The sequence below is a fragment of the Oncorhynchus clarkii genome, chromosome 20 (genome assembly GCF_045791955.1).
Source record: "Oncorhynchus clarkii lewisi isolate Uvic-CL-2024 chromosome 20, UVic_Ocla_1.0, whole genome shotgun sequence".
NCBI lineage: Eukaryota > Metazoa > Chordata > Actinopteri > Salmoniformes > Salmonidae > Oncorhynchus > Oncorhynchus clarkii.
In genome coordinates, this window is record NC_092166.1 from 38,772,166 (window position 1) to 38,784,348 (window position 12,183).

The following is a 12,183-nucleotide window of genomic DNA, read 5'->3' on the forward strand; positions in this document are numbered from 1 at the left end:
ATGTTAGAGTTGCGTGAATTCGAATCTGGTATCAGGATAAATATAACAATGAGTCACCGATTTTATACTATGTTTTTTTTATTAGCTAAGTAATAAATGGCAAATGCAACTTTCGTATATACAGGCTCACTGTAATTCCACGCAGGGCAGAACAGAGAACTGACAAGATGTATGTAAACAGTATACTTTATACTGTGTATACTTTATACTGTGATAGACAGTTCCAACCCGTCTGTTGGCCTATCACAGTAGAGACTGGGCATGGTTTAAACTTGCTCAGCCTATTGCAGGCGCTCAGGCGGGTCCCCGCCTCTTGGCGCTTCTGTTGATAGATGTAACTGTTGCTGTGAAGAACATCCATGCGCTCATGCTCCATACCGTTATCTCGCACCTGGCTCCTGTTATCTAACAAAAGACCGCTTGTTCTGCAACACCCCATGCTACTCTGTATTTTTCCATCATGAGAAAGGCCCATGGCATTGACACTTTTAACAATGTTTATAACACATACATACATCCACACAAGCCAACAGCAGATAATATTCAATCATATATATGGTAATGGCTATAATGTAAAACACAGGATCCAACAATACGCCATCCCATCTGTGGGACAATCATTTGTTTTTCAAAAGGACAATGACCCAAAACACCTCCAGGCTGTGAAAGGGCTATTTGACCGAGAAGGAGAGTGATGGAGTGCTGCATCAGACGACCTGGCCTCCACAATCACCCAACCTCAACCCAGTTGAGATGGTTTGGGATGAATTGGACCACAGAGTGAATGAAAAGCAGCCAACAAGTGCTCAGCATATGTTGAAACTTCAAGAATCTGATCCACAACCAGGCTGGTATGTCATTATCATGTTATTACATAGACCTGATCCACAACCAGGTTGGTATGTCATTATCATGTTAATACATGGACCTGATCCACAACCAGGTTGGTATGTCATTATCATGTTATTACATAGACCTGATCCACAACCAGGTTGGTATGTCATTATCATGTTAATACTTGGACCTGATCCACAACCAGGTTGGTATGTCATTATCATGTTATTACATAGACCTGATCCACAACCAGGTTGGTATGTCATTATCATGTTATTACATGGACCTGATCCACAACCAGGCTGGTATGTCATTATCATGGTATTACATAGACCTGATCCACAACCAGACTGGTATGTCATTATCATGTTAATACATAGACCTGATCCACAACCAGACTGGTATGTCATTATCATGTTATTACATGGACCTGATCCACAACCAGGCTGGTATGTCATTATCATGTTATTACATGGACCTGATCCATAACCAGGCTGGTATGTCATTATCATGTTATTACATGGACCTGATCCACAACCAGGCAGGTACAGTATGTCATTATCATGTTATTACATGGACCTGATCCACAACCTGGCAGGTACAGTATGTCATTATAATGCTAATACATGGACCTGATCCACAACCTGGCAGGTACAGTATGTCATTATAATGCTAATACATGGACCTGATCCACAACCTGGCAGGTACAGTATGTCATTATAATGCTAATACATGGACCTGATCCACAACCTGGCAGGTACAGTATGTCATTATAATGCTAATACATGGACCTGATCCACAACCTGGCAGGTACAGTATGTCATTATAATGTTAATACATGGACCTGATCCACAACCTGGCAGGTACAGTATGTCATTATAATGCTAATACATGGACCTGATCCACAACCTGGCAGGTACAGTATGTCATTATAATGCTAATACATGGACCTGATCCACAACCTGGCAGGTACAGTATGTCATTATAATGTTAATACATGGACCTGATCCACAACCTGGCAGGTACAGTATGGCATTATAATGCTAATACATGGACCTGATCCACAACCTGGCAGGTACAGTATGTCATTATAATGCTAATACATGGACCTGATCCACAACCTGGCAGGTACAGTATGTCATTACATTATAATGTTAATACATGGACCTGATCCACAACCTGGCAGGTACAGTATGTCATTATAATGCTAATACATGGACCTGATCCACAACCTGGCAGGTACAGTATGTCATTATAATGCTAATACATGGACCTGATCCACATCCTGGCAGGTACAGTATGTCATTATCATGTTATTACATGGACCTGATCCACAACCTGGTAAGAATGCTATTATGTTATCTTTCGGCAACTTCGATAAGGGGGGAAAAATCTGGGGTTTTCTTCAGAAAGAGAACACTCCCAACAAATCACAAGACAGACATGACAGAACGTTGTGATTCGAAAGCGAAGTTTGCATGCAAACCATCTGTGGTGGTTTAAGTGAAGGTAGTTGATGCAAACTAGCCACTTGCAAAAAGCACTCATTAAAAATAACCTCCCTGATCTCCATCTTGCTAGATACCATTTTGTATTTTATTCACACGGATAAGGCAGTGAAGTAGTTCCTCTATGCCAAAAGAGTTCGTCAATGAAACCAGGGCCATAGCCACAAAGCCACATAGCCACTTACGACCAATGTAAAACATTGGTCGTAAGTGCTGAGAATAGAGACATTTTACTCCTACTCTTAAGGGTAAAAATCAAATCTATGCATGAAGTCTCTTTAGTCATAAGAGTCACACCTAGTCGACAGATATTTCGGAAACCTCATGAGCTGTCCTAACCAGTTAAGAGGTACCAGCAGATTTCTTGATAACAGTGGCGAACCGTGACCATTGGAGCTAGGTCCTCAGTTGAGGAAAAAGACCTGATGTCATACATAGAGATAGAGAACTCGGATGCCTGGGGATACAGAGCATGCCTTGAGACCTTTCTTTTGCAGACCTAATGTAAGAGAAGCAATTATTTGATGACAGATTCAAACAGTCCTAAGCCACGCCTCGGCTGTGGCTCACAGAAGCAGCACACGTACACAACGGTTGCAAATATCGATAGCAGGAACCACGTTAGAGGAAAAGACGCTTGCGTCGTTTCAAAGAAACATTTGCCAAAACAAACAGTCACTCAAATAGTGGTGGAATAAATTCAACCACACAACTACTCACATTGTTTCAAGACCACGTACAGTATATGCTGTCAGAGAGAAAAAAGTTGCACTGTATCGCCAGCATGCACAATAAAAAAAATGCACCACAACGCGAAATGTCATGTACCCACTACTTCCAATTGTAACGTCATTACCTCTGTTTTTACCACACAACCAGGGGTCTAAAGCTGAAATAATACGTTACACATTGTACTCAAAATGATATGAACGAGATAGCAGCAAAAAAGCAAGCTGTAGATGAAAACAAAAAGTCCCCTCACCATTATGATTATCATTTCAAAGTCCATTAACCTGTCCTTCTTTATGAAATGGGAAATGGCAGGTTGCTTGTCTTTTGATTTTAAAGTTATTTTTTGATTGAGATCAAAGCCAGGGCCGACAGTCGAGCCGATCCAGTGTTGTTCCTGGAATATGTCTCGATCCTTTTTAGTGCAGAACATTTTCTTTCTACTGATGCAGTGGACACTGGAATGGTCAAAACTAGTCAGGAAAGCAAATACATTTGGTGCATACTATCAATTAGTCTCTTCTGCTGGAGAAAGTGGAGCAGATCAGCCGGGCTCTTACCCTCGAAGTCAGACATTGAGCACATAACGATAAGATCTGTTTTAAGCCGCGGCAAATCAAAATTAGGGCCATAGACTACACAGCGTTTGGAAAATTTGCCGTTTCCCTATATATTTGGAACTTTTGTGGGTCAAGGAGGGCAAGGAACATGAGCCTTTCATGGTCATTGAACCTGTTTCTTAGCTGAGTGGCAATGTTGTCGATGATCGCACTGTGTGTCTGTTGGTACTGCCCGCGGACGTCTCTTTGCATATGTGTCCTGCTCCCCATTGGTACTCCGGTCTCACTCAGTGTAGCTGTTGGTACTGCCCGCGGACGTCTCCTTGCTTATGTGTCCTGCGCCCCCTTGGTACTCCGGTCTCACTCAGTGTCCTCGTAGATGGAATCTAATTGTCTTTTTCCCCTCTCTGTGGTGTTGCAGAAGTCGTCCACCCTGGACAAGCAGAACTGCATGTCAAACTCCCTGTTCTGCAGTGTCACAAACAGCACGTCAGAGTACATATGGAGTAGAACGCGGATAGCAGGAAGCAGAACTGCATGACAAACTCCCTGTTCTGCAGTGTCACAAACAGCACGTCGGAGTACATATGGAGTAGAACGCGGATAGCAGGAAGCAGAACTGCATGACAAACTCCCTGTTCTGCAGTGTCCCAAACAGCACGTCGGAGTACGCACATATGGAGTAGAATGCGGATAGCAGGAAGCAGAACTCGGAGCTTGTCAGGTGCATCATGTATCCATCTGCGCTGTGAACGGTGTCTTCATCAGAGTCATCGTGACGGTCCACTAGGTATTAAAGAGTTCAATGAGTTCCGCCTTGTTTCATACACAGTGCACATAGCAATGAATGAACAGAGCTTGTGGGATAGATTCTTTCACCTTGTACTCCGTTTATACCAGAGGCCATGACTGCGGCCCCATCATAACACTGTGCCACTAGGCAGTGCATTCACTTTGGCAGTGCATTCACACTCCTCTAAAAAGCTGACAATTCGGGCAGCAACCGCTTCTGCCCATTTATCCTCAGTTCCATCCTCAAATAAAAAATTAAAAAACGTTCCTTCACTCCACCATCGGTAGTGTAACGCAACACATAAGACATTTGGGCTTCATTGCTGATGTCTGTCGTCTCGTCAAACATAATGGTTACAAAGGGGGTTTTCGCCAATTCTTCCTTCATGACATCTGTCATTGCATTCACGACCGCGTGTATCAGGTCATTTTGGATTTTGCTGGAAGTACCTGTGAACACGGTAGCCATAGCCAAATGGCAGTTTAAAGTGCTGTCATACTCAGCCAAGAAATCCAGTATTTCCAAGTAGTTTCCCTTATTAGCTGATTCTTTACCCTCATCATGTCCTCTGAATGCTAATTCTTGCTTGCCTAAAAACACAACCGTATGAATAAGGCGCTTTAGAATCTCCCTGTTGTGCCTGACTTTATCATTGTGAGCAAGTGTCTCATTACGCCGCTGCTCGTTAAGAAGGTCTACTCTTGTTTCCCCAAATGTTTTTAAACTCACTGTAGCTCTCAGGTGTGAAGTTGAGTTTTGGTGTCAAAGTGCTGACTTTGTCAAACAGGCTAAATCTTTTAAACCAGTTGTCCAGGTTGAGCTGTTATCCATGGTGAAGCAATTCCTACAGTAAAGCTTTTTTGTCAGCTCACAGCCGAGTATCCACGGATAGTGCTCATAATTATTAACTTGAAAATGCCTTTCAAAAATCTTTCCTCATTGCACCAAATCAGGCAGTGCAGGATTTGGTCTCCTGGTCTGTACAAGATTGAACTTTTCATTAAAAGTTAGTCTTGAAAAGGGCGATGCCAACAATTTAGCCACCACATCATCCTTGATTACTCTCTCTGCAGTTGCCCTCGCTATCATTACATACACTCGTTACACACACTCACTGCAAAAAGCTAGCCAGCTAGCTAGGCTCAGCGTGAGAAAACAAGATAAGGCTCGCTATTGGCTCTGAATTAGTAACGTATACTGAGGCCCTAGAGGGCCCTGAAGCATCATACAATTGTCCCACCTATTACAAGACAATATGTGATTGGTTGATTCTACTGTCATTCCAAAATGCTGCTCTAATTGAAGTCAGTGTCAATGACGTTGGCTGGTGCCTTCTATTCAAAGCCTGAGGGCCTAGCTAATGAGAGTCGAGCCGAGCTAGATTATTACTACCAAGATACTCCCAAAGAAAAATTCTGATTGGATATTTTTTTCTCTTGGATATTAACCCTTCTTTTTCCAACACGAACTGAAGAAATGCAATAGGAAGTCCGTTACAATTAAGGCAAAAAAAAGATTCATTGTTATAATATATAAAAATATATACAGATTTGTATCTATCCTTAGGCCCTCTCTGCATAGAGGGCCATGACGGTTCCCCACTGCTTGATAATAGCAAAATGCAGCTAGTCAGTGGTCCCTGCTCCACATGCAATTACTTTGTTAGTTAAACTCTGATGCCCTCTGGGTCCCATTTTCTAAGTAACACATATATTGTAAACTACCTTCATTAGATACACTTCGATTTCAAAAATATAAGTCCTATAAACACATGCAATCAACCTCACAGTGCTTACCTGCAACATCTGTCAATTTATCAACACCTGACCCCATAGTTCTGCCTCACGTCCCTCCCCCACTACCTGTCCGTTCGGGGAGCAGCCAGAGGTGACGGTGAACGTGTGTGAGGCCAAGGATGTGCTAGGTTCATTGCTGACTGGCTTCCAGACACCAAATCAGAGCTATAGGAGGTTTGCAAGGTAGAGAACATCAAGGAGCAGGTCATGGAGGGGAACCAACATACCCCTGCCATCTGGGTCATCTCCAATGGTAACCTGAATGAGCCACACCCGCCCTGTTCCGGACCCCGCATGGTTTTTGGGAAGATGCATAAATGGAGACATACGGGGAAGCCAGACAGGAGTGGACCTAGAAATTGAAATAATAGAGAGGAAACAGAGAAACCATGTGAGTTTTCTAACAAGACTTTAAACTGATGTGATACACTTTTTTTTTAGCTTGTCTGTGACCCATCTAAAGCACTATCACAGTTTTCTGGTGACACAGCTGATAAACAAAACAATATTTCAAGCCTGAACTGAACCCCCTTTGCGATTACCAAAAGCCACAGAAACTTGAGAGGACACAAACTGTACAGATCTATAGCTTGTTTCAAGATTGTATCAGATATTTTTCAGCTGATGTATGTTTTTAATGTTGAACTCTTTAACTTCTAATGGTTGACATATTCAAGTTATTATTGTAGTATTCAAACACAATACAGTCGCCCACACTAGGTTGCTGGTTAAACAGTAATTGTAAAGCTTATGGGGACATCTAGTGCCTCTTAGGGACATTACAACTCATTTACACCCATGACATTCTAGGTGACCATACACATTATGTACCTCAACATCATTTCACGCACACAGTAACACAGGTAAGCTATTCTGTATCACACATGTGCATAATTCACATTATTCCAATAGCAAAACAGTAAAACAGTCACATTTCTCAAAACTCCATGATAAACCTATTGGATTGTTACTGAGTTGCCCCTGGTCTTCTGTGTTCTCTTTTACCTGAGCTACATTCACCTATCAATTTTGAAGTAAGACATTTGGTCTAAACATTTTTGAAAATGAGGCTAAAGAGAACAGTGAATCATCACATAAATACAGTCAGCTTGCTGTATCCAGTGGCAATTTTAGCATGTAAATCTTGGTTTGACAAACTCCCCAAAATGTTATTAGGTGCATGCCAGCAAAGCCACTATACAACACAACACTAAACAATACATTAATTCCACTATAACAGTGACAAACAGTGCCCACAAACTGTCCCAACATCAGAGTCCCAACAGCAGAGTCCCAACACCTTACCACGGCTACACCTGGCTATCAGCGGAGCCTTGTCTGGCAGCGAAACAGTTCAATCAGCCTCATTTACTGCCTTCAAAAAAAACATAGCTGATATGGCTGACTTGCTTAAGCAAATGTGGTTTCTACTAACAATTGAGATGTACAAACTATGCCAAAAGGGGACGACAAGCGGATAAGAGGCAATCCGTAATTTCGATTAAGACATTAATGAGCGAGCTAGGATGGACGTAGTCAATATAACTATTTGTTCAGCACTTTTGAAATGTACAGCACCAGATTTCAGAACATTGGCCGTTCTTACAGTACTCTCCCTGTACACCAAGTCAGAACCGTATGATAAATAAAGGGGGCATATATGCAAACAATGAAAGCATAGAGAAATTATTACATTTCTCTAAAACATGCTATACGCTACATGTGCACCACCAAGTCAAAACAGAAGGCTAAGTTATGAGGGGAAAAGGGACCAAATTATTAAGGTGAGGCACATGGGTGCCAGCTTACTACACAACATACACTTAGTATTACTTTCTTAGCTACAGTATACATATCTCCCTGGTATATTACATAATTTATGCAGCAGCATACAATACATTTTTGAACTCACCTTGTTGTGCTGTGCTCACTTGAACAGGATGGTGGCGCGGTGGTCCTTCGTGGGCAAGTTTTGTCATCAAATTTTGTCATCAAAGTCTGGAATTCTCTGGATTGATGGTGCTTTTAATACAACTGGGAACAACAAGATTGAATCATAACGTCAGTGATCTTTTCCGGTTGGAGCTCTAGAAAGAGGCCTGAGTTCCCGACATGGAATTCCCAGTTGGATGACTGTTCAAAACATATTTTCATAGTCGGAGCTCGTGTTTTTTCAGAGTTCCCAGTTGTCTTGAATTTACTAAAGTCTGAGATTTCCCAGTTCCGAGTTTACAGTTGTTTTGACAGTGGCAGAAGTCATGTTGGATTAACAGCAAGCTTTGAAACGAGGCCCTTTAACCCAGACGTGGACCACACACCCACTTCACTGAATAGCAGGCTAGTGAATGCTTTGCAATGCTTGCAGTTAGCCACTGATTCCTTCCAAATCACTCATTGTTGAATATGCGATATCCAACTTGTTGTGTAATGTTTATGTCCAATGGCCGATGAGCACCGATACGTTGTATCTGTAGTTTCTCTAAATTATTCATCTTCATCTAACAAGGATTTAAAAGGATTTACCAGTAGATTGTCGACTTGATTCATGATGATGAGTGCTAGCTAAGACTTTAAAAGTATGATATTGACATGATCAATCCAATCAAAGCTACTCTAGATATAATGTAATTTGACATAATTTTATCTGTGGCCAATGACCTTGAGCCTTTTGGATGGGCACTTCTATGTAAATCTATGGCAGCCCCCAAGGGGCTTGAATTTTCAGCTCTCCCGGTAGAGTTTGCTGAGGTAGTGTCCCCATGAGTGACAGAACACTGAGCCAATCACGGTGCAAAACGAGAACAGTACCAACCCCTACGCTCCGTATATTCCGCTGGCTGCCCCACCAACAACAGAAAGCATTGAGCTAGGCTGAAACACCTGCATTTTGGAGCTGCCTTACTCAAGAAAGCAAAAAAGAGAACATGCTTGTATTATTATTATTTACATTGTTTGCAAACAGATATGTGACAAGTATTATTTCCAAAATAACATGCAAAACAGGCAACAACAAAAAAGATATATGTATTTTTTAGCTAACCCCCACCTGCCCTGAATGACGGGTCGCCACTGACTGTATCTACCCATTCAAAACATATGTAGCCCATTCTGAAAATTCTTGTTGTCAGACATTCTATCTAAAACATCCTATTCTCCTAAACCCCATAGACACTTTAGAAACATTCGAGGCAACACTGCGACTTTTATGTTGAGCTGGAGGAGGGGTGTAGAGGGTCGTGTGTATGACAATAACCCCCGCCGCCTCCTTGGCACATTTCAAGGCGTGCAGCCTCTTCCAAACGCAGTAATGGTTGGAGAACCCATCACAGACATGTCGTGTTTTTATCGAAGCCTTTAATGGCAGGATGATGTGCTCGGGTTTCCCCGCAAGGTTACCCTTTAACTGACGGAATATATGGATTGGACCTCGTTGCCAGAACAGACCTGGAGCGAGTCTGAAAGGTAAAAATCTCGTTCTATGATTCGGGCTTGAGAATGTGAATGGTGGCATGATTGAATAGCATGCAGTCTAATATTATTGTTATCGGAATAACGGTTTAATTTCCACGGTGGTGGTTTCACAATTACAATGGTCGTTGAGGGTAAAATCGAAAATATCAACTGGAATTGTGTTCTCAACAATAACCATCTTGCGATAATTTATCCGCGCTATTTACATAGCCTACAAGGCCTTTGTTATTATGGTGTTAACAGCAGATTTGCATGATCTCCTAAACATTTACAAACCGAACAACATTTTCTGTCGTGTATATTTACATGTACATTTAATATTGGGATCATTATGTGGAGATAATATTTTGTAGAAATAAGAACATCCTGTCATAAACTCGCGTGTCCAAGCTATGGCCTATGCAATTTAGGCCATTAATTAGGCCATGTAATAAATTATTTAATAATAATTCATTCAATTTATATAGAGCTTTTCAACTAATCTCAAAGCGCATATCATAGTACACAAAAAAGACAAGTAATTTAGAAAACCAAGTACCTGAAGAGGATTTGGACGGTTTTCGATACATTTACTTACTCATACATCGTTTGATGTTGGACAGATGGCTATTGGCGTGTTCCTCTGCCCAGGAGTTGCCGATGCCTGCCAGATCTTACAACACCTTTATAGATATTTTAAATATCAGCAATCCACATCATATGTTATAGCAATCTGTCAGTCGATGAAACAGTTGATTACGTGTCACGCAACCATTGGTTGATGCACGCAACGTCTGACCAAGGGAATTGACGATCTCAGCCTGCCAGTCACGTGACACCTTGAGGTGTGCAATAGAGTCAACATTTGGATGCTATGTATGGAACGCCTTTTGAGTCTTTACATGTCAAAAATACAAGTCAACTGTCAAATAACACTATTTGACGTGTCAAATAAGCTTGTTGACCAATCAGAACCTGAATATGACTGCACTTCACATAATCATTTAACAGGCATAGTTATTACACATTGATTACACTATCACTTGTATTTCAATGTCACAATGATTAATTGATAAGTATTGCTATGGTGCTGGTAAAGTTGTCTCGCGCACCTGCCCTTCCCCAAGCTCTGGACAGTGCTGTCTTCCCCAATCTCTGGACAGTGCTGTCTTCCCCAATCTCTGGACAGTGCTCCCTTCCCCAATCTCTGGACAGTGCTCCCTTCCCCAAGCTCTGGACAGTGCTGTCTTCCCCAATCTCTGGACAGTGCTCCCTTCCCCAATCTCTGGACAGTGCTCCCTTCCCCAATCTCTGGACAGTGCTGTCTTCCCCAATCTCTGGACAGTGCTCCCTTCCCCAATCTCTGGACAGTGCTGCCTTCTCCAAGCTCTGGACAGTTCTGCCTTCCCCAAGCTCTGGACAGTGCTGCCTTCCCCAAGCTCTGGACAGTGCTGTCTTCCCCAATCTCTGGACAGTGCTGTCTTCCCCAATCTCTGGACAGTGCTGTCTTCCCCAAGCTCTGGACAGTGCTGCCTTCCCCAAGCTCTGGACAGTGCTGCCTTCCCCAATCTCTGGAGAGTGCTGTCTTCCCCAAGCTCTGGACAGTGCTGCCTTCCCCAAGCTCTGGACAGTGCTGTTTTCCCCAAGCTCTGGACAGTGCTGCCTTCCCCAATCTCTGGACAGTGCTGCCTTCCCCAATCTCTGGACAGTGCTCCCTTCCCCAATCTCTGGACAGTGCTGCCTTCCCCAATCTCTGGACAGTGCTGCCTCCCCAAGCTCTGGACAGTGCTGTCTTCCCCAAGCTCTCGACAGTGCTGTCTTCCCCAATCTCTGGACAGTGCTCCCTTCCCCAATCTCTGGACAGTGCTGCCTTCCCCAATCTCTGGACAGTGCTGCCTTCCCCAATCTCTGAACAGTGCTGCCTTCCCCAAGCTCTGGACAGTGCTGCCTTCCCCAATCTCTGGACAGTGCTGCCTTCCCCAATCTCTGGACAGTGCTGCCTTCCCCAATCTCTGGACAGTGCTCCCTTCCCCAATCTCTGGACAGTGCTGCCTTCCCCAATCTCTGGACAGTGCTGCCTCCCCAAGCTCTGGACAGTGCTGTCTTCCCCAAGCTCTCGACAGTGCTGTCTTCCCCAATCTCTGGACAGTGCTCCCTTCCCCAATCTCTGGACAGTGCTGCCTTCCCCAATCTCTGAACAGTGCTGCCTTCCCCAAGCTCTGGACAGTGCTGCCTTCCCCAATCTCTGGACAGTGCTGCCTTCCCCAATCTCTGGACAGTGCTGCCTTCCCCAATCTCTGGACAGTGCTCCCTTCCCCAATCTCTGGACAGTGCTGCCTTCCCCAATCTCTGGACAGTGCTGCCTTCCCCAATCTCTGGACAGTGCTGCCTTCCCCAATCTCTGGACAGTGCTGCCTCCTCAAGCTCTGGACAGTACTGGTCGTAAAAAAGTTAACTAGCTGATGGATTTGATGCAAACAATGTTCTTCCCCAAAAAACAAGTTGTATTGGTG

General features: G+C 43.3%; 1 protein-coding gene across 1 annotated transcript in view; it reads left to right on the forward strand.

The window, feature by feature from the left end:
- Nucleotides 1-9,425: 9,425 nt before the first annotated feature.
- LOC139376335 (myomegalin-like) overlaps nt 9,426-12,183 on the forward strand; it is a 134,907-nt gene continuing 132,149 nt past the window's right edge. The window contains exon 1 of the mRNA XM_071118747.1: nt 9,426-9,682. Coding sequence (XP_070974848.1) covers nt 9,636-9,682 — 47 coding nt within the window. The 5' untranslated portion in view covers nt 9,426-9,635. The remainder of the gene's footprint in view (nt 9,683-12,183) is intronic.